Raw genomic sequence first — 24,167 nt, 5'->3', positions numbered from 1 at the left:
AGAAGTCGGCCATCTTGGATACAACTTTTGCTTTTCCAATAGGGAGAGGGCCATGTGACACATCAGACTTATTGGTAATGTCACAAGAAAAACAATGGTGTGCTTGGTTTCAATCTAATGTAAGAGCCATTTCATTCTTACGTTATAAATAAATATATATATATCTATATCTATAGATATATATATCTATATCTATATAGATATATATATCTATAGATATAGATATATAAATTTCAAGACACTTCCTGTCTGATTTCTAGGCTGTGATATCAAAAACTAGTTCCTGATGGCAGTGATTCACTCAGTGAACATGTGTTTCCTTCACCAACCTCACACACAGATCCAAAAAGATCAGGAAGTGGGCAGTATAGTACAATATGTGTTATTTTGTACTGTACTGCCCAAACTAAAGATCTGCCGAAGTGTTGGAAATGATTCATATGTTTATTTTGGACAATACAGCAAAAGCTCAGACATGAAAGTGGAGATAACACAGAAGACCTTCAGCAAAGGGTCAGAGGTCAGACTGGGCCACTGGATTCAACAATGAGCCAATGATCATCTTGTCAAGTAGTGACTAAACCGGAGCCCTGATGTTCTGACATTTATCACACAGTTAGAACAAATGTCTACTGATGACTTCATCTCATGAAATGACTGATAGATGTCAATTCATTGATCAGCTGAGCTGCTGCTGCTGATCTTCATCGTGCACAGAAACATTCAGCTTGTTTAAATCAGTAAATAACTCAGACTACTGTGGCGATCATGGCTCAAGAGTTGGCTGTTTGCCTTGTAATCGGAAGGTTGCCGGTTTGAGCCCCAGCTCGTTGTGTCCTTGGGCAAGACACTTCACCTGCCGCCTACTGGTGATGGCCAGAGAGGCCGATGGCGCGATATGGCAGCCTCGCTTCTGTCAGTCTGTCCCAGGGCAGCTGTGGCTACACCTGTAGCTGCCTCCACCAGTGTGTGAATGTGAGAGTGAATGAATAGTGGAATTGTAAAGCACTTTGAGAGCTTCGAAAAGTGCTATATAAATGCAATCTATTATTATTACTCTCAGTTTGAACTGTTCCCACTCAAAATGCTGTTAGAACAATGATGAACAATGATGATTGTAGAACTTCATAAACATCACGTGTTGTTTTCCACATGTAAGATAGTCATCAGCAAACAAACAGAAACTTCCTGTTGCCACACACGGCCTCTAAAATCTTTCCTACGGTTTCTGTCTGAAGTCCACTCTCTGTGTCGGATCCACAGGAAACACAAAACAACAAGATCTTATTAACATGGTTTTCAATATGTCTCCTTACAAAAAGTAAGTAATTAAAATTTTATTTGTATAGCACCTTTCAAGACAAGAATCACAAAGTGCTTCACAGAAAAACTAAAACAGAAAAACAGAAATCAACCAAAAGCAAGTTTTTAAAAAATGTTTTGTGTCTTTGTCCAACCAATGAACAAATGTGTGTATTTGTGGAGGCCTAACAAAAGCATGACACATTTCTCTGTTTCTATAAACTGGAGTCAAACACAAATATGAGGAGTTTCACTGACAGACTCCAAAATGCCCCCGCAGTGAATCAAAGGGAAATCCTACAATGTGGCCAGAGACTCTTAATGGCTCCAACATCAACACATCCACAATGTTGGATCCAGTTCTACCTCACAGAGTTACTAAGACACACCCTCTGCCAGCATTACAACAGCTCCACCTGCTTCACCTGCCTCCTCAGCATCTGTACACCTGAAGAGAAAAGAAAGGCTCCAACAGCTCAAATGTACAAAGGATTCATGAAGTTTCATCCAACAATAACATGTTTGCCTTCCACAGTGTGCTGTTAGACACCACTGTACCTCTGCCATTTCAAAAAGAGCAGCTTGGTAACATTTTGGCTCCAAACACTTTGTGTTTAAGTTCCTAATCTTTGTTTTCTTTGTGAAGCCGACAACATCTGGAGCGTTTTGACTCACAGAAACATCATTTTGTTCTTTAAATGACAGCAGATTGGGACTGAAGAATCAATCACTATCAAACCCATAAAGACAAAAATGCTGATTTTACAGGAACTTTGTTGGAGAAGCTGTAAAGACATGAAACTGGTGGAGATCCCAAACCAGTGGATAGTGCTGGTTATTCCAAATAAAGCTGTTTCCATTTGAGATGAAACGACTTTCTGTCCTGATATATAATAAAGATGTTAGTTGTTTTTGAGCCCCTGTATTAAAAGTCAATCCAGTTTAAAGTCAGCTTGAGTTTGATGTCTTTATGTCAAAGCTGCTCATGATGTTGAGCTGCTGATGGAATAAAAACAGTGAAAAATCTCCCTCAATATAAAAGCATGTAGTCCAGACTTAAATGTAGCACGAGGTGGAGAGCAGCTGGCCTGGCTTTGACCCGGGCCACGCCCCCTTTCTCTCTGCTTTGCTGTCACTTATCTTCACTGCTCTGTCCAATAAAGCTGAAAAAGGCCCCGAATCAAAGAAATCTGCTGCAGCCTCTGAAATGTCTTCTGTTTCCTTCCAGAGGCTGACGGCTTTTTCACCGTCAGCCCATCAGACAGTCCAGCAGCATTTATGATGATGTCATGATTTTGAAGAGACTGCTATGGTGGCCTCCCATGACCCCCAGCCTCATCACAGCTGAGAGGCAGACATTTGAAACCATTCAGCAGACAACTGAATAATAGTACAACACAACAGTCTGTGTGCAGACACACACTGACCTTTCATATAGTCAAATGAGTCAATCAAACACAGCTAGTTTAGTAATTTCTTTTGTGAGTCTAAAGTGAATCTAGTATTTGAAAGTCCACTTCCTGTATTTGTTGTTGAAGACTTCTTCAGCTTCTTCTCAGCTGCTTGTTTGGACGCAGAGGCAGTTAAGAAGCTTCCTGAAAAACACTGAACAGTGAGTTCACTGTGGCATATGACAAATTCAGCTTTCTATGTGCAAATGTGTCTGTGTCTCCTTGGCTGCTTACTTCATGCACTTCTGTCTGTGTGACAGTCCAATGACATCACAGCTGTTTCCACCCCCAGTGTCTCAGGACTGGACACCTTTAAACATGTCGAGGATCAAACAGCGTCCAGCTAAACACACATGAAACTATCAGAGCTGACAATCATTCCAATAACATCTAATGGTTCATATATATAGACACAGGACTACAAGGAAATGGCTCTCAGCATCTGGCTGTGGTAACAAATGAGTCCCTGTTTGTGTTCAGATTGTGTGCATGTTTTAGACGTGTGTCACATGTAGAAACACAAAAATCCCACAATGACACAAAGATGTGTTTGACACAGCTGTGCAGCTGTAAGTTGTTTCTAATGATTCATTGAAGCTCTTCTAACATTCTGGAGACGATCAGTACATGAATCTGTTCAACACGGCAACAATTTGACTTCAATGTGAACGTTTGCCATTAAATAACCTTCTTCATCCAGCTGACGGCATCCTTCATCCTATGATATTAACAGCTCCTCCTGTTGATGACAAACCTCTGACAGGATCTGCTTGAGGAGCTTTTTCATGTGAAGCTCTCTGAGCTCAGGGCTGAGCTGCTGTTTCATCTTTAAGAGCTGCTGCCTCCTCGCCGGACTTGTTCTCCTCTTCTTCTCCTAATGACACCATTTCTGCTTCATATCTTTCACTGGCCCTACAAACAGATGAAGAGTAGATCTACTGCTGTTCACTGTTTGTGTCAATATGGAGAAATATGAAAGACAAACACAGCACATACAGAGAAATGTAGACAGGATGTGCAGCCAGTGCAGTAAATGGTCTCAATATCAGCTCTTTAGAAAATGATCCTGATGAACATGGAACTAACATCCAATGAGAAACACAGCTTCCTTGTTTCATGTCCAATAACGATAAATGAAGAGCTAATAAAGAGCTGTTCTTTGTAAAATGCTGAGATGATTATTAGACAGAACCCAGCGGCTCACCAAAAGCCTGCATTGAAAATCTATATGAAAGTCATCTATGCTCATATATGGCAAAATCCTTTAACTGTCACTGTGTTTTTCATCTGTGCTCTTGTTGGTTGGACAAGTTTGTAAATGACAAAGAGCTCAGTGGACTTTGCATCCATCAGATCCTGTTAGATGTTTGTTTTTCCTTCACAGCTTTGTGATGAAGGCTAAAGAACAGAGATATGAACTATTGCCAACATGAATCCTGATGCATGACGTGGGCATAGACCCACCAAAGCAACACTCAGCTCACCTCATTCCAGGCGCTTGTCTGCTGGAGACCATGAGCCTTGTTAGTCACACATCAGCACCGTGGTAGGAAACAGCCTCCATCACTTCATTAGATCTGAATTTGGACTGTTTCCCTCTGGATGAACCAAGTCTGTCAAATCTATTGATCCAACACAAACTATCAAACACATTGGCTTACAGTCAGATTGGCTTTGTATGGATGGTGTAACAGGGGACTGGGAAAGGATGCTGAAAGCTGAATATAATACAGAACAATAACAGGACATATAATAATGTAGCAACATGATCTTCAACAGCATGAGTGTGTTTGCCCAAAGACTGAAACAGCATCAACATGACAGCTGTAAGAAATCTTCTCTCAGCCTTGTTTGGCAGAAGATCCCTGCAACAAAAATTTTAGCTGAAAGATGACGTGTGTAAAGTTTGCTCTGTGGGAGGGTCGAGGCTGTTTTTAGACCTTTGATAGTTTCCAATCCAGTTCTGACAGACAGGAATAAAAACAACATCATTAAGATCAGATCATGGAGCTGTTTGCTGCCTTGTTTCTATCTTCACATTACAAGACTTTACTACAATAAAGATGCTAACATGTATCTGTAGGAACAACATCATTGAATCTATAACAACTGGAGCCAAACCAGTGGCCTCTGCTGGGATCACTGGTGAGCCAACACTTCCTTGTTGATGCAGATTTCAGGGCTTCCTTTTGCTCCTCCGTTATAACTGTTCTCTCTTCTCAACAAATGATGACACAAAGGAATCAGCAGTGACAAAGATGATGCTGAAGAGAAGCACACACTTCACACATATAACAGACCAGTGCAGTTACACACACCTCTGCTTGACATCAGGCCTCAAACAAAGACACAAAACACTAACTTGACTCTAAACAGAAGAAACGAGCAGCTGTTTCTGTTCTGTGCTTATTTATATTTGACACACATGCTTCTCTTTGTGCAAACACACATCGCACTATAAGGTAACCTAGCACACAATGATTGGACAGCACAGCTGATGATGCTGGGAGATCCTATACGAAGCAATACAGAAACATTGAGAACAAAACTTTAAACATTGATTATATTGAGATAAGCAGCCGACCCAGTCTAGATAAAGGCGAGCAGCTGGGACCGCTGCTGCACCAAAAACAGGTTTCAGTGTTTCCATGTGTTTGTGTGTGTGTGATGTCTTTACTTATACTGGTCAATAGACTTTAGTGAACACATTATTGAAAGGTCTTACACATAAAATAAAAACAGTTTTTCAAGTATCTTTATTCCTCTGAAGCAGCTGCATTATAACCAGTCTGCTCCTTTGTGGCCATTTAAAATAGCCTTAAATAACTATTGTTATATTTGTTGCAGTTTCTGCTCCTGTTGGACAGACAACTCTTGAAAAGCCATTTTTGAATTTTAGTGTGACTTTTAACTGGATAAATATCGGATATATAAACGTCCCTCTGCAACAAACTGAGTCCAGCTTCTACCTCATGATAGGAATGTTTTTGTGGCTCAAGATAATCTGATATCTTTCATGATGGATACATTTGACACATGTTTCACATATTATAGACCAACAAGTTATTCATAGCAGTTTAAATACAGGGAGTCACTTTTGGGCCCAGCAGATAAAACAGAGCCAATATTTACTTATTTATTTAAGTGATGTGTCTCACAGATGTGACCTAGTAAAGTGTAGCTGAACATTAGTAACGTTATTAACACTCTCATGGCGTACTTTGAAGTTAGCATCAGCTAAAGTAATATACTAGCAAAAAACTATTTCCAGGCTCAACTTCCATACAGATGATGCTCGTGGCAAAAGAGTAACGTTCAGAAGCCTTTTCATTATGAAATCTGTTTCTGTTCATGAGGAAATCATATGTGAAGTGAACTGGAGTCTGTCTGTACTGGATCTGGATTCATCGTCACCCCTCCAACAGTGAAACAGTGATCCGGCTCACCAATTGGTGATAACAACCTACTGAGCCTGCTAGCAGGTGCAAGAGGGCCAATCTGAGCCACAGTTATGGGCTGATAACTGCTAATAACGCCCATTGATGGACTGATAACATGAAGATTAAATGTCAGGTCCCTCCAAAATAAGAGCTTTTTTAAAAACTCAGAATGAGGTCTTAATTTGAAAGCCAGAGTTTGTTGAAGCCGTTTCTTGGAGCAGGACCCTGAAAAATTAGAAAAAGCAGATTTTAAAACACTTCATGTCATCTGTGCTCATTAAACTGACATCATGCAGTTCATCTTCTCACCAGCAGAGGGCCACAAATCACCATCAATGAAGAGTTCAAGGAGACGTTAGTGACCTCAGAGCTGTACGTATTGATCTGATCAATATGGAAGTTGATGTTTCTGTGATTGGATCAGTTTTTAAAAGCAGCTGTTTTTATAGAACAACAGAAACATGAGAGATGCTGAATGTCTTTAATATTTGATACACTGAGTACTATTGGATGTCCACTTATTCAGCCATGATGGAAACATGCCATTAAGAAAGAGAAACATCAACTGATTGAATCCATGAATCTGAAAACGTGTTTGTGAGTGAAAGAGACAGACATGTACAGACTGAACTATCTGTTCAACAGTCAGAGTGTTTCTCTAACAGGAGACACTCTTTACACTCCACTCAGCACAGGGACACTGAGCAACCAGGAAACAAGAACATAAACCCAGGATAAAGAGTTTGAGTGAATGTGGTGTTGAAGGTGTGGAGGTGGATCAGAGTGTCAGAGGAGACTCTGTAGAAAGACAGAGTGCCAGTAGGACAGTCCACATACACTGCTGCTCTGTTAGAGACAGAGGAGGAGGAGATGGATGTTTCTGTGTTATTGTGCCAGACAAAACAAGGACCATCAACAGAGCAGTTCAGACTCCAGGACTGATCATTCCATCCAAACCCACAGTCATCACAGTCTCCTTTCCTTCTGATTCTTCTGTAATTCACTGATATATAAACCTATCCTCTGCAGTCGACCTCCCAGTAACAGCGACCAGTCAGACCATTTCTACACAGCAGCTGAGAAACATCAAATCTGTTTGGATGATCAGGATATGACTGAACCTCCTCCACATGTGTCACCTTCCTGTTGCTGTCAGACAGTTGGAGGTTTGTGTTCACTGTGTTTGTGTCGATTGTGAGTTGACAGGAATCTGATGGAGAGAACAAACACAATCCAGCTGCAGTTATTGATCCATCATCTGTTCATTGATTGACACTTTGATGATGACTCCTGACATCAGAGATGTGAATGATGAAGATGGTTGAATGTGTGCTGCTTTGTTTTCATGAATCACATTAAAAACACACTTACTTTACACACAATTCTTGGGGTTATAACAGTGGTTTAACTCGTCACAGCGCACAAAGATATGGAGAAGACTGAAGCTCAGTTCTTCAAACTTCTCCACAAAATTCAAAAGTTGCTTCTGTCATATTTCCACCCAAGAGATTTAGCAAATGGACCTCGGCGGGTCCAGCAATGATTTAAACACAGCTCAAAACCATACACACGCCATTCACACCTGCATTTCAACACACATTGTCAACACACTTCCAACAATGCCCACTTAATAATTTCTTTTATAAACAGAAGCTTATTTTATTTTACACAGACGTCTTACAATTATAACAATAAACAGACGGATCCCTGACATACTCAACACCAAAACCTACACAATTTCGACAAATTTTAGCAGCGTCCACCTGGAATCTGACCTACTTAATGGCAGCGTCTTTCACCAGAGTCTGACCTTCTTTAAAATCAATTTACCAGTAAACTGCCGGACCACAACTGGCTCGATTTTCTAAAATTCTAAAACAATTTAAAAGCGTTGACCAACGCAAGGTTTATTCCTCAGCATTCCCACGCCCGAAATCTGGTTTTCTACTGACCAAATAAGTGCATAAAGAAATCCTTTGATCATTAGCTATTTTCAACCAAGGTCCCAAGTCTTGGCAGGTGCTACCTGGGATAATCCTCACGCCAGAGGGTCCTTTTACACATCTGTAAAAGGCAGGGAGTTCCCACTCCTGAACTTTGCACTTAACAAAAATGACCAATCACCTATATATTCTCAAACACACATTATTCTCTTTGTGTTTTACCATGAACGAACATGTGACCTTTAAATCAGTACTGTCATTCTCCAAGTTTCATTATCATTACTTCAAAGTTTCACTTTCTTTTCAAGAATTCATCAAAAATCAAAACAGACATTTACCATTAATTAACTGAGTAGACTTTTAATTTTGTCGTCCAATTCAGCACACTTTGGATAAAAATCAACAGGCATGTGCCTACCTTTCTATAAGAGCCCAGTCCACTCAGTCGAACCACTGGATCGTGTCCGTCCGTCTGACCCCCCTCGGGCCCCGGATTTCTCCGTCAACACCTCCAACCGTTTTTCCTCAATATCCGGGTGATGGCACCAAAACTGTCCCGAATTCTAAATATTGAGGATAAGAACAAACCAACACTGGCCCAGAAGAGTGCAGTCAAACAATGATTTTATTGAACACACGCATGGGAAGATGTACACTGCAACACATCAGCATAGACCTTCGCCCAAAAATACACTTCAGAATGCCCCTTCATGCATTAACAAGAATATGACATGCATCAGATGATGATGATGAGATAGCCTTTATTTGTCAGCTGCAGGTCTTTTGCCCACAACCGAGATGACAGACCTTGCCGACCGTACATACAATACACAAACATCACATTGGGGAGACAGGTCAGGCCAGGTAGGGAGAAAAAAAACATCGAAATGTGCAACACAAAAGGATAATACAGGAATGCACAGATATCAACACACCATAGCACAATAAACACAGACAGCAACATGGGAAAGAGTTCCAGTGTGTACATCTGATCTGGGACCGCTGCAATCTTTCGACTGCGCCTCCAGCTGACCCGATGTCCACATCAGAGGGGAGGTAAGCGTTGGAGGTGGCGTTGGATCCGGGGTAGGGAGGGTGATGCGTCAGTGAGTGCTTATCAGTGTATATGTATGTGTGTGTGTGTCCATAGTTCAGCTGAGACAGTGTCCTTCGCCCTGCCAGGCTAAGTAAACAGTCTTCCAGCCAACCCAGGTGGCCTTGCATGGAATGGGAAGGAACAGACTCAACACAGTCGTTATCAGGGTGTTTTTGTTCAGCTCCAGCCTTGAGCCCACAGCTGGCGCCGAAGGGGTAGCCGCATTATGATGGTAATTTTCCTTTTGCAACAACTCATGAGAATTTCAAGCTGTTCTTTAACACTCCGACACTGGTCTCTCAATCTTCCGTTGGATAGCCGCGAGTTTCTCCATGTTATTAACCTTCAGTTCTGTGGTCTTGTCATTCTTTTGCTCAAAGAGCAGATTCTGAGACCTCACGACCGCAGTCAGCTGTTACAGTACACGGTCAATTAAAAAGCTAAAAACAGACAAAGAAGTTCCTCTTTCTATCACATTCTTCCATACATGGCAATTTGTTTCACCCTCCAGATGGTCCCTGTGGGTTTGCAACCTTCTCGACTCTTCTTCTGTCACCTGTTACTAGGCAAACTCAAATGCAGTTAGAAGCTAAATGAATTCCAGGCCTTTGGCCTGGCCTATCTTTAAAATCATTTGTGTTTGTAAGCGTTTAGGACTTTTCACTTTCTGCTGCTCCAAGTCACTTACACCATGGATTGTCGGGACATCGTGCCAAACGAAGCTTAAGACCTTTAAATAGACTGAGCATCAACGCTTCATGAGCACAATGCAATGTGTGTATAAAATGATTATAGCCACACCTTTAATAAAAGTTTTAATCTAATGCCAGTAGCTTTTAATGCAATGATAATGATGAAAGCCATATGTATCAGTAAAATATTTTCTTTATTCGCACACTAACTACAAACTAACTACACACTAACTAACTAAAACACGCTAAAAATCACAAATCTCTCACGTATCAAAATTCGCTCTCTCTCTCTCAACATTACATGGCTCTCATACACATACTGTTAGACACTGATAACGGAACAGTCCAACATTTTCACAAATACACTTCAAAGAGTGGTAGTCATGTAAATATTGTCATCTGATTGGTTTGGATCCTCTAGTCAGTCACAGAAAGAGCCGTGAGATGAAAAACCATTAGCAGCTAATGCTAATACTGTTGTCCCTTGCTTTATAACAATGTGAGCAGCTAATGCTAAGTAGGCCGCCGTTACAACAAATGCTATTTTGATGTGAATTAGCATTATCCGCTAATGCTGACACTGTTTACCTTTGGTTTAAAACAATGTCAGCAACTAATGCTACAGTAAGTAGGCTTCCATTCGCAGCTAATGCTAATTTGAGGTAAAAAAAATCATTAGTAGCTGATCATTTATATGCAAAAAATTTAACGTGAACCATGATTTAATGTCATCAAGACAGTCAAGTAAAACTTTAAAGGAGTCTGCAGATTTCTTTTTAATGGGAAAAAAGACTTGAGAATCGTCAGCATAACAGTGGAACGAGATTCCATGTTTTCTAAAAGTAGAACCTAGCGGGAGCATACACAGGGAAAAAGTATTGGTCCAAGGACAGACCCTTGTAGGACCCCACAGGTAAGTGGGGTGGATGTGGAAGAAGAGCCATCAAACCTGACAGAAAAACTCCTGAGTTAGGTAGGATCTGAACCATTTAAGTGCAGTACCCTTAATGCCCACACAATTTTTCAATCTTGATTGCAGAATTCCGTGATCCACTGTACCAAATGCCGCACTTAAATCTAAAAGTACTAAAATGACGGTATTTCCAGAATCGGTAATCAGTAAAAGATCATTAAGAACTTTTATGAGCACATTTTCACTGCTATGTAGCACTTTAAAACCAGACAGAAATAATTTTAAGATGGCATTAGTCTCCAGAAAGGCTTGAAGCTGGAGAAAGGCAACTTTTTCTAAATTTTTACACAAAAAAGACAGTTTAGAGATTGGTCTAAAAATTAAGTTGTGTCACAGTAAGTTTTTTTGAGAAGTGGGTGGACAATAGCATGTTTAAGATCAAGTGGAACAGTTCCAGTTTCCCATGCGTTATAACGATGTGATAGTTAATGCTAAATAGGTTGCCATTAGCGGCTAATAGTAATTAGGGGTGAATAATTATTAGCAGCTAATGGTAATACCGTTTTCCCTTTCTTTATAACAATGTGAGCAGCTAGTGGAAGGTAGGCTGATGTTAGCAGTTAATGTTAATTTGATATGAATTAACTATTCACTTTAGCTAAAGTTATTAAGTTATTAAGTTAGCTAAAGAGTTGGGATGCTGTGTAAGACATAAATAAAGCAAAAATACAAAGGTTTGGACACTGTTTTGCATGTTTCCCTACTGTAGGGGTCTCTGCAAGCATACAGGGCTCTGAGAGGGTACAAGATGACAACTTTAGAATTCTACAAGAAACAGTCGATCATATTTGTTTGTCAAAGCTGAATCCAGGGCAAACTACGCTAAATTAGCGTTTTAGCTAACAGCTACAATAAGCATAAAAGTTACTGTACGGCTATCATTTGTTAACATGACGCTCATTCTTATACATGTAATAAATTTATTACCAACCTGGTCATTCGACATGACAAATGACTTCTGAAGTCTTAATTCAGCTCAAGATGCTGTAGATTCCCGTCAGTAACACTTTCGGTCCTATTAATCTGTGCTCGATTACTCTTGAACCAGAACCAGATGTAAGTCCCAAAAAACTGAATTTTGGAACTGAAATTGAATTGTAAAACTGAAACTGAATGGTGAGAAGTGAATCTGAAATTATTCGAGATCTAAATTTTTAAAGGATAAAATACGGTTTCAAAGTAAATGAATTCATTTTCAAAATATAATATTCAATTTCAATTTAGTGATGATCATTTTCATACCAATAAATTGAATTTCATTCATTAGGCTAATTCATATTCAGTTTTTAAAAGCATTTATTCAAGTTACAATTCAGATTCAATCCAAGCAATTCAAATTCAAATTTAACTTATTCAAATTCAGTTTCTGATGGCACAGATTTCTGCCCATACACTAGCAGTGACAGGAAGTGAAAGCTCTTTTTAATCAGAGTGCAGCATTGAGTCTGTGAAACTTCTGGAATATTGATCAGTTCAGTTAATCAGTCACACGCTGTTTGTGAACTGAGGGTGGCGCTGGAGGAAAGGTCATGGGGTCATTTAAAGGTCAAAGGGTACTCTCGTGGGTTCTGTGAGATTATTATATCATCTTATGCCACGTTATACCTCTAATTAAAGATTGTGAAACTATTATGTAGTTTTAGGTTGCATTATTCTCCTGACTTAGAAGAATGTGATAACTGTTACATTTATTAGACTGATTTGTATTACATTAGACTGCTGATTTCTTGTGAATGAATACATAGTTTTATGATGCATTATACTGCTGAGTTATAAGAAATGCTGTTTGTGTAGAATCATGGCCTTTCTTTTCTGATTACAAAGAGAAATGGTAAATGGTAAATGGCCTGTATTTGTATAGCGTTTTCTAGTCCATAGGACCCCAAAGCGCTTTACACTACATTCAGTCATTCACCCATTCACACACACATTCACACACAGGTGATGGCAGCTACATTGTAGCCACAGCTGCCCTGGGGCGCACTGACAGAGGCGAGGCTGCCGGACACAGGCGCCACCGGGCCCTCTGACCACCACCAGTAGGCAAACATGGGGTTAGTATCTTGCCCAAGGATATTTGACATGCAGCCCGGAGGCTGCCTGGGATCGAACCACCAACCTTCTGATTAGTGGCTGACCTGCTCTGCCACCTGAGCTACAGCCACCCCAGAACATACTGAACAGGGAGCCAAGGTCGTAACTCAGGCTCACTGAGAGAGAGAAAGAATGTGGATGTTTAGGCTTTTATGACTAGGTGGGGGCCACCAGAGGCTATGAGAGTTTGAGTAACAGTTTGACATTTTGAGATCTGCTGTTACCCTCTTCAGGCACATCTCCCATCCGGATGGTCAATGCTCAAAAGTGTTGTATGGAATAATGAGAATTGTATGGAATAAAGGGATTGTTGAGCATTTATACAACGAGTGTTGTTCTTCCTTCTGCCCAAAGATCAAAGAATTGGAATATTTAACAGTTCAAAGCTGCATCACTGCCCAGTTTAACAGCAAAGATTAAAAATGAGTCTGATTCAAAGGTTTCAGTCACAGACTGTAAAAGGACAGAGCAGTCCAGATACACTGAAGATCCTGTCAGATCCAGAGGGACACACAGGGATGATGCTGGACTCTACATTGTGTCTGACAGTGGAGCTGTTCTCAGAGCAGTTCACTCTGCAGCACTGACAGTCATCTGCACTTCTTCTCATTCCTCTATCAGTCACTGCTGGATGAAGCTCTCCTCTCCACTCCACCTCCCAGTAACATGGCCCAGTCAGAGCGTCTCTACACACAAGCTGCTGCTGCTTCGACCTCTCTGGATCATCAGGACACAGCTCATCCTCTCTAGGCACACACACCGTCCTGTCTACTATCAGGACCACCTGCAGAGAGAAGAAGGAAGAGGAGATAAACGAGTGTTTCCAGAGACTCTTCATCAGCTGTCAGTCAGTGATGCAGCACATCCTTTCACGGTCCTGACTCTCTGGACTCAGTGGTTTTGTTTTGATTATTATATATTATCTTTGTTTTTGGTTCTGTACTCCCTCTGTTCCAGTTCTGTCAGGTCTTTGTGTAATGTCTAGTGTTTCTGGATCTAGGTTCATGCTTTCTGGTTGTTTCCTCCTCGTCATGTTCATTAGGTTCAGCTGTGTCTCCCTCCTGTGTCTAGTTCCCTCGTTACCTTGTGTCTGTATATATAGAGTGTGTTTGCCTGTGCTGGTTATAACTCTGTCTGCGTTTCATGGTGTTCTCTTCATTCGGTCTCTGTCTTTCTGCTCTTTGTCCTGCTTTGTTATTATTTCAGGTCTCATTAGTTTTCCCAGTTTAGGTTTTTAGTAGTTTCTCGTGCCTCATTTCCTGTTTTCCATTTTGTAAATAAACGTTCACCTGCATCTAGCTGTTTCCTGCATCTTGGGTCCTTGTTCTACAAACACCACATGGCTTGCCCCGGCAGCCGTGACACATCCAGTATAAAGAGCAGCAGGGACTTCAGTGCTGGGACTGTACTAGGACTCGTTGTTTCACTTTTGCTAATCTTTACATTGGATTTTTATTGAAGTTGGTGAAAATGTTTTTCACTCCTAGTTTGAGTTTGGACTTTCATTCATTAGAATAAACTTGGTGTGTCCACTCTGAGCTCTGTAGGAACCCCAACAACAAGCCCAACAATCCAGAAGGACGGTTCCAGCTGTTAACTGGAGGAATTCCATCCAAACATCTGCTCTCACTAAATTCTTCCTCACCTACAGACTGTGTTCTTCACTGCTTTATCTTGGAAATGAATGCAGTCATTGGTCTGCGTGCTGCTTTGTTCAGAGAGCTGATTGGATGTTTACAGTGTTTGATCAGAGAGTGTCAGCCATTACTATGGTGACCATAAAGGTCACAAAAAGGCAGAAACAGAAAGTGTTTGTATCCAATCCTGAAGCCTGTCACCATTCTCCTCTCACAGCTTCTTTGTTTCATACCGACTGTGTTTAGTACAATACTGCTGACAGCACCACCCACACACTCCAACACTCTACTGACCTCAGAGTCTCCAGTCTGTAGTCTGGACTCTCCTGAAGATCAGACAGCTGCTTCACATCTGGATCCTGCAGGCTGTAGTTTCTCCTCAGGTCCAGCTCTCTCAGGTGGGTGGGGTTGGACTTCAGTGCTGCTGCCAGATAATCACAGCTGTTCTCTGACAAACCACAGTAACTCAATCTGTATAAATAAAGTAATAAGGTCATTAAGATAAGATGTGGCCTGATTATTTAAGACCTTGTATGTGAGGAGCAGGATTTTGAATTCTGGATTTAACAGGAAGCCAAAACAGGATAAATCTGCTCTCTCTTTCTAGTCCCTGTCAGGACTCTTGCTGCAGCATTTTGGATTAGCTGAAGGCTTTTCAGGGAGTTTTTAGGACTTCCTGATAATAATGAATTACAGTCGTCCAGCCTGGAAGTAATAAATGCATGAACTAGTTTTTCAGCATCACTCTGAGACAGGATATTTCTAACTTTAGAGATGTTGCACAAATGGAAGAACGCAGTCTTACATATTTGTTTAATATGTGCGTTGAAGGACATGTCCTGGTCAAAAATGACTCCAAGGTTCCTCACAGTTTTACTGGAGGCCAAGGTAATGCCATCCAGAGTAAGAATCTGCTTAGATACCATATTTCTAAGCTTTTCAGGGCCGAGTACAATAACCTCAGTTTGATCTGAATTAAGAAGCAGAAAGTTAGCGGCCATCCAGGTCTTTATGTCTTTAAGACACTCCTGCAGTTTAACTCATTGGTGTGTGTTATCTGGCTTCATGGACAGATAGAGCTGGGTGTCATCTGCATAGCAGTGAAAATGTATGCTATGTCTTCTAATGATGCTGCCTAAGGGAAGCATGTATAATGTAAACAGAATTTACATGCACAAACTGGAGTCTATTAGATAGATATGATACAAACCACTGCAGCGCAGTACCTGTAATACCTACAGCATGTTCTAATCGCTCTAATAGGATATTATGGTCGACAGTATCGAACGCTGCACTGAGGTCTAGCAGGACAAGAACAGAGATGAGTCCACTGTCAGAGGCCATAAGGAGATCATTTGTAACCTTCACTAAAGATGTTTCTGTGCTGTGATGAGCTCTGAAACCTGACTGAAACTCTTCAAATAAACCTCTGCAGATGATCTGTTAGCTGTTTGACAACTACTCTTTCAAGGATGTTTGATATAAAGGAAGGTTGGAGATTGGCCTATAATTAGCTAAGACTGCTGGGTCTAGAGATACTTTTTGAGTAAAGGTTTAACTACAGCCAGCTTGAAGGCCTGTGGTACATAGCTGATTATTAGAGATAGATTGATCATATTTAAGATCGAAGAATTAATTAATGGCAGGACTTCTTTGAGCAGTTTTGTAGGAATGGGGTCTAAAAGACACGTTGATGGTTTGGAGGAAGTAATTATTGAAGTTAACGCAGAGTCTTTTTCTCCAGTTGTTCTTTCTAAATGAATATCAATGGTACTAAAAGTAGCTGTAGATAATGTGAGAAGATTATGAGCAATTTTTTCTCTAATGATTAAAACTGTATTTATGAAGAAGTTCATGAAGTCATTACTAGTTAACGTTAAAGGGATGGTTGGCTCAAAAGAGCTCTGACTGTTTGTCAGCCTGGCTACAGAGCTGAAGAGAAACCTGGGGTTGTTCTTATTTTCTTCAATCAGTGATGAATAGTAAGATGTTCTGGCTTTGCGGAGGGCTTTCTTATAAAGCAACAAACTATTTCTCCAGGCTAAATGATGATCCTCTAAATTTGTGACACGCCATTTCCTCTCCAGCTTACGAGTCATCTGCTTTAGGGTACGTGTTTGAGAATTATACCACGGAGTCAGGTACTTCTGATTTGAGGCCTTAGTTTTCACAGGAGCTACAGTATCCAGAGTCGTACGTAGTATTAAATCTGGTTCTTGTCATTCTTTTACTGAATAGAGAACACAACTCAGTCAAAATATTTATAATTGTCGGGCTATAAGCCGCTACTTTTTGCACAAGCTTTGAACCCTGCGGCTTTTAGTCAGGTGCGGCTTTTCTATGGATTGTCCATGATTTTTGTGATATCGTAAGATGATTTGTTTTGTTTGTTCCGCTGTTGTACGGCACTACGTTGCCTGGCGGAAGGATCGGGGTTCAAGAGTGGTATGTTAGTCACATGTCCGTCCGCCAGGCAACGTAGTGCCGTACGAAGTAGCACGAAAAACAAACTTCAAAGTAGCGCTACGCATTCAGCGGGAGGCGTGGATGACGAGCGGCGATAAACTTGTGAAAAGCAAGTTATGCTCAACTCCACCGGTGGATTCTGACAGCGTGGAAAAGTGTGAAAACATCCACAATCACCAACGGATTTCGAAGGGCTGGACTGTTGCATGATGGAGAGGAGGACACCGCCACGGCCCTTCAGAGGGTGTTCGACTCCGACACTGACAACGAGGATTTCTTTTGTTTTGAAAGTGACAACGAAGGAAAGAAGCTGAGAGTGGATGACGAAGCCACCCTGAGCCTGTTCGTTTCCGACACTGGAGAAGAGGACTTTGGTGGTTTTGTACTACATTTGTTACTCATTTATGAAGCACAGTACATGTTTCGTACTTGTAATTACCGCTACTTGTACATATACCTAAAAAGTTATGCAAATATGTACCCGTAACTTGTTTTTCAAAATATTAATAAAAGGGATGTGTCCCCAAACAGCCATCTCTTTCCTGACAATTCCCTTTGTGCATATTCTCTTACATATGATAAGTCAACATTGAAACACCTGCGGCTTTTAGTCAGGTGCGGCTAATGTATGTACAAAACAGGATTTTCCCCTGATTTTAGCTTGTGCGGCTAATATTCAGGTGCGCTTTTTAGTCTGGGAAATACGGTAATTATTTTATTTAATCATCTTCTGGAAGAGAGAGACATGCACAGTCCAAAGCCAATTTGCAGATCTCTAGCATTAGAAGCCAAAAATGTGTATCATATAGGTGTTATTTTGGTCCTTTACACATCACACATAGTTTCGATAAAAACAACTCCTGTGCTGCACTAGTTTCACTTCCTGTTCTCTGCAGCTCTGCACAAAACTTCCTGTTTTAATTCTCCTCTAAATTAAGACTCCGTTGTTAAGGCAACCTGTCACCCTCTGACCTAGTTCTCTCTCACAGCTGACCTTGCTTTATACAGGCCTTTAGTATTAAAATACATGAAACAATATGATCAGAAAATAAGCACTAAGAATATATATTTATTCTGTAACAGTAGTGAGGAGGCAAAGTTATTAACAAGATAATCGACCTCTGCTGGAGTAGCGTCAGGTAGCTGCTCTGCTCCGTGTTGTGTGGTGGAAATTTCTTTATTCTGTGTATTAATCACATATTTTAACATCACATCACTTTAGCAGTAGTATTATCACTTTCTCACTTAGTTGTATGCATGCGGAATGTTATCACAAGTGGGCCTCAGGTTTTATTGCATCTTCACAGAGGGCCTTTTGTAGAGTTGAAGACATCTAGGCACCCTGCTCAAGGGAGGTGACTGGTTGTAACTTTTCTTAGAGTGGGAAGGGGTCAAGGATGAGCTGGACTGAAGGTGTAGGGATATGTGATGTCCTATGGAATGTTCTTTGTTTGAGAGTGTCTGTGTGTGTATAAAAGAGTCCAAGGCAGTGGCCATCGTCAGAGATCATTCCTGGTGTTTGGCCTGGATGTTTCTCTCCACATTGCAATATGTTTATTAAACCCACTTCAAATAATGCTCACTGGGTGGTTTGCAGGTTATTTTTTAAACTTACATGACAATATGGCACTGCGAGCAGGGTCCCTCACGTGAAGCTTCACTCTGTGATGGGTCCGCGGGGACTGATCACACCGGCTAAACTAAGGCTGAGTGCTGTGTGAATGGACTTTAGAAGACTATTTGAGTTTGACATGTGCCACACTGGAGTTGAAATGGCAAAGGAAGAGACTGAAAAGAAGAAAAATAAGTCGAAGCAGAAGTAGAATGGCGAACTGGGCCTCTGATACGTCAACGACTGTGACCTGCTGCAGATGTGGGAGACAGACAGCAGCGGTGAGAAGGAGGGAGAAGAGAGCATGGAGGAAAAATGAAGTCTGTTGTTGTTAATGTGAGAGCACATGAAAATTGGGTTGAAAATTGAGGCCGACTGACTCATGGAGGTTTAGGAAGTGTCCGGAGCATCGCAACAAATGGTAAAAGAATGCTAACACACGTACACAAGCAGAGAGTGTATTAACCCTCCTACTAACACACACATGCAATGAACATCACACTCATGACATGCCCATATTTCTCATCACTGTTAAAACAGGGAAAACTTAACATACACTTGTTATCAAATGCTGAGTTTATCCACTGCTGACAATTAACTGTCCAGGTTGCAGGTTAACCTTTGGAAAAGAGACTCTGGTGTGACCAACCAGTGATCAGACGATAAATTTAGTTGGTAATATAGTAAAATTATGAGATGCTTTTTGCTGATTGAGCAACACAAGTGATTTACTGTATGAGGGAAATTCTGTGAAGGACTGAAAGGCGACATCATTTAAAGACAATTCATTTATGATGAATAAATAAGGTTAAAGGTCTCCAAAAGTTGATTCTGTTCATCTGGACGTAGCGTTTTGTGGGAGAAACGTTTCGTCACTCATCCAAGTGACTTCTTCAGTCTCAGCTGACTGCAGGTTTCCCCAATCTTATAAACAGGACATTTGCATAATGACTGAAACCAGCCCACTGAAGGAGCAAGGGGCTGGGAGGTCAGTACAGACTCTAACAGACTGAGTTTCCTGTTTCTGATGTATGGGTGAAGCTTGCACCTAGAGACACACACCTGATTATATGGGAACAAACATGCTTTGTAAAATACATGATAGCATGTCACATGTTTCTTTTTTTGTGAAAAAAAAATATTTTGTTGAGAGTGATCACAAGGTGAGTTCCTCCAGATTACAATGGGCTGTGGAGAAATTCCCTTATCCGGGTGGTAAGTCTTATCAGGTGGTAAGTCCTGTGTTTAAAAGGATTACGCGATTCAATCCATTTTATAATCATAAAGACTTGTTTTTTCAGTTGGTACAGGACATTGAAGATGATAACAGTGGGTGAATTATATTCTTAAACTTAGTTACAGGACATCTACTGTGATGAAGTCTACTCCCCACTGCTGTGTGATCAGTTATTGTAAATTTAAATGTTATTAGGAAATCAGACAAGAAAGGGCACCTCCATGAATTGCTACCTTATTGTGGTGGAGGAATTTGTGTGTCCCAGGGATCCCAGGGGCTATGTTTTGTCCCCTGGCAGGGTCTCCCATGGTAAGTTATCTGGTCTCTCACCCAGAACCAAAGAGCGATTCAGAAGACCCCTATTAAATAAAAATTGAGGGAACAGTTAGCCTGAGTTAGTGCGTGGGGCTGAGAGGTAATGACTAGATATAGTCGGATTCACCTCAAAGCATGACTTGCGACTCCCAACTCTGGATAGTAATGTTTTGGGGGATTTAATGAGAGCTGCTCCATCCAAAGTGGGATGGATGCCGTCTCTCCTAACAAGCCCGGGTTTCCCCCAGAAAGTTTCTCAATTATCTCTAAAGCCCACATTGTTTTTGGATGTTGGCCTGTGTTTTGTATGATGTATGTATGTTTTGTGTTGGACTGTTGTCTCTAAAGCAAACTGCCATTTTGGTTTGGATTTCAGTGTCAGAATGTCTTTAAGGTGGAATGAAGAGGTTAAGAGTTTCATAGTGAATTATACAGTGGAGGATTTTTCCTTCTTCTTTGAGTGTTTGAAATGTGAACATTGTTCTGCTACAGTCAATGGACCAAACCAGAGAAGAAGAAAACAGACTTTACCATGAAGATCTTCAGTGTGGATCAGTATAATAGCAGTTTTATGTCTGCAGTTTAGTGTCAGCACAACTTTCACATTATTTTCATCTCAGCACAACTAAAACATGCTGACTGACCTCAGAGTTTCAAGTCCACATCCTGGAGTCTGCAGAAAACCACACAGCTGTTTCACTCCTGAATCATGTAGGTTGTTCAGGCTCAGGTCCAGCTCTCTCAGGTGGGAGGGGTTGGACTTCAGTGCTGCTGCCAGATAATCACAGCTGATCTCTGACAAACCACAGTCCCACAATCTGTAAAAAGAATGAAAGATGTACGTTTATTAGACAAAGTGTGTGCTTGAAATCATTCAGTGTTTCATCATCTGTTCAGAGCTGAAGAAGGTTCAGAATGTAGAAGTTTAGAAAATGGAAACTCCAAACAGCTGAAGCCAACAGGAAGCAGCTTCAAACAAACACAACAAGAGAAAAAACTCTGAATGTTTCACAAATAGATGGTAAATGGCCTGTATTTGTATAGCGCTTTTCTAGTCCCTAAGGACCCCAAAGCGCTTTACACAACCTGTCATCCACCCATTCACACACTGGTGATGGCAGCTACATTGTAGCCACAGCCACCCTGGGGCGCACTGACAGAGGCGAGGCTGCCGGACACTTGAGCCACCGGCCCCTCTGACCACCACCAGTAGGCAACGGGTGAAGTGTCTTGCCCAAGGACACAACGACCAAGACTGTCCAAGCCGTGGCTCGAACCGGCAACCTTCTGATTACTCCCAACTCTTGAGCCACGATCGCCAATAGAGTCATACATTTACCATAAACATATGAAAAATGGTCTAGTTTTACTGTGCGAAACAAAAAAACTGAACAGGAAACATCAGAGTCCAAAACAAACAAACAAACAAAAAAAACTACCAGTTCAGGAGGCTGACAGTAGGACTGTGGTGAAGGCTGTACAGTAAAGCTAGACAAAAAAGCTGAAACTGTAAAGCTGTGAGTGAAAGAGCTTCAGTGTCTTTAACGTTACAGATAACTTTCTTATTTCCACACTGATGAAAGCATCATGGTTTTGTTTCATGCTGCATTTATTGAGTCACACTGTGAAACTGTGCTGAACCACAGCTGAACCAGCATACCAGTACAGCAGACACTTACAGCACTTGGCTGCTTCCATTGAACCCTCTGCACAGAGCTTCAGTTTCCTCTTCTGGTCCCAAAGTGCAGAACAACAAGGTTTCAAACAGCTTCGTTCCAGCAGCATCAGCCACAGAAATGCAGAGAGAATCCTTTGGTTGTGTTGTATGATGCTGTTTGCATATCTGGTCTGTGTTGCTTTGTAAAGATGGATCATCTACTGCAGCTCCAGATAAATAAGCTGGACCTGAATCTGGTAGCTTCACTTATAAGACACTTGTGATGGGAACATGTGAGAGATTTTGTGCAGACAAGTGTGGATTTTGAGTCTGGGACGAGTTCTCGACAGTCTTTGTGGAGATCCACATTCTGCATACTGCCTGTGAGAAGCTGGAGACACTTCTTCTCCAAATCCACTGAGCAGCTTCTCGCGGTGGTATTAGCTTCATGTGTGCATGTTAGCATTAAGCCCAGCAGGTCAGCTGATCTGTGGACAGCACCAGCATCTTTAACTAAGTTTGAGAGGTGAGCAGTCTTTGGGAGCCTTTACTGTCTGATAGTGATGTTTAAACGATGGCTCAGAGCAGAATTTGTTTTGCTTTTCTTCTATTATTTTGTGTAGCTTCTGCTTCACAGGTATTCTCTGAGATGTTCTCTGAAATGTTTCCCACTGTTGAACAAACTTTCACAGTTGCTTCATAAAAGAGATCTCCTGTGGAGTCCATCTGTGCACACACAATACTGCCAAACTCATCTCATGCTGAACGCACACACTTTGTAGGAATCATCTGTACTTTGACTGTTTCTCAGGTCAGCTTCAGGTAAGCCATTTAGCATTTCTCCAGTCAGAGTCACAGAGCGTCACATGACGTCACACAAGCTGATTGGTCAGCTGCAGTGATGGTGGTGGAGCAGCATTATTGATGATGCTGTAGAACAACAGGAACACGGGGATATCAGACTGTTAGTGGGTTTAGTCATTCCTGCTGCACTGTCTGTCTTTCTTATTGAAGTGACCTGCTGAGAGCTCACACTGTTCTCTGTAGAAATTATGTCAGTCTGACTCGACACATGTTTGGAGGCATGTTTGATGTTTGCTCTTCTGGAAACTCTCAGTATCAAATATGGAATATGCAAAGGAATGGAGACAGGCTTCAGTCTTTATGGACCTGTTTCTGTAGATGCCACCATCAGTCTACATGTTTGTACATCAGCTTATGAAATCCTGTCTGCTGTTGAAGTCTTTATTTATTACTCTTCACCTGCTTCACTGTCACTGTGTGGGCGGAGTTGCCTGAGCCCCAGCCACACACACAGCTCCTCTCTGGAGTTAAACTTCTGGTTCATCTCCGCCTCTTTTCTTCATCCTCCATCTCTTTTCTCTTCTTCAGTGTTCTGCAGCCATGAAGCCTCACAGCTGTTAACACACCCATACCTACGGTGGCCCCTAGACACAAAGCACGTACAAACTCCAAAACACTTGCAAACTCCAAAACACTTGCAAACTCAAAAACACTTGCAAACTCCAAAACACTTGCAAGCTCAAAAACACTTGCAAAATCCAAAACACTTGCAAACTCAAAAACACATGCAAACTCCAAAACACAACGGAAGTGCTCCAGGACGCTAGGGGCAGTGTTGAGCTCGATTTGCAAAATAAACGGCAAGTTTGTCTGTATGGGACGGTCTAGTCTCCGTCGCGCTTCCCAGGTTGCCTAGCAACCATGATACTAACCGCTGGAAACGTGTCATACAACTTGGTTTGACAGAAATGAGGGAGAACATATTTTGTTCATTTGTTTGTTTGTTTCTACAAGAGCTTTGTGTGATTTGATAAGTATCTGAGGCTGAGACCACAGGACAGTAAAACATGATTTTTGGGCTTCATTTCTGTACTGAACAGTTATTTCAAGATTAATTAGTAAATAAGAATTAGCTGATGTTGTTCATGAGACTAAAGTCATATCACTTTGGTAATGTAAATATAATATGGCCAATATTATAGTTATTATATTAATCATTATTAGCTATTACAGCAGTGAACATGAACTCTGTGTCAAATACTGAGCTTCAGTACAGATTCAAGTTGCAGTTATTTATATGTCTTATCACCTTAAATCTTCACTCAAAGACAAGTATCTTTGACAGTGCATATATAGGTTAGAGCTGGGCGATATGAGATTTTTTCATATCACGATATGTTTTTTTCATTTCAGGCGATAACGATATCTATCATGATATAAGCCAAATA

The 24,167-nt window shown here is 41.2% G+C and overlaps 1 protein-coding gene across 3 annotated transcripts in view; it reads right to left on the bottom strand.

The window, feature by feature from the left end:
- Positions 1–8,751: 8,751 nt before the first annotated feature.
- LOC143420304 (NACHT, LRR and PYD domains-containing protein 12-like) overlaps positions 8,752–24,167 on the bottom strand; it is a 79,069-nt gene continuing 63,653 nt past the window's right edge. For all 3 annotated transcript variants that reach the window (XM_076888165.1, XM_076888163.1, XM_076888166.1), the window contains 3 exons: positions 20,903–21,076; positions 14,923–15,099; positions 8,752–13,775 (listed from right to left, as the gene is read on the bottom strand). In XM_076888165.1, coding sequence (XP_076744280.1) covers positions 13,766–13,775; positions 14,923–15,099; positions 20,903–21,076 — 361 coding nt within the window. In that variant the 3' untranslated portion in view covers positions 8,752–13,765. The remainder of the gene's footprint in view (positions 13,776–14,922; positions 15,100–20,902; positions 21,077–24,167) is intronic.

Source organism: Maylandia zebra, linkage group LG2, assembly GCF_041146795.1.
Source record: "Maylandia zebra isolate NMK-2024a linkage group LG2, Mzebra_GT3a, whole genome shotgun sequence".
Lineage (NCBI taxonomy): Eukaryota > Metazoa > Chordata > Actinopteri > Cichliformes > Cichlidae > Maylandia > Maylandia zebra.
This window is presented reverse-complemented; position numbering and strand designations above follow the sequence as displayed.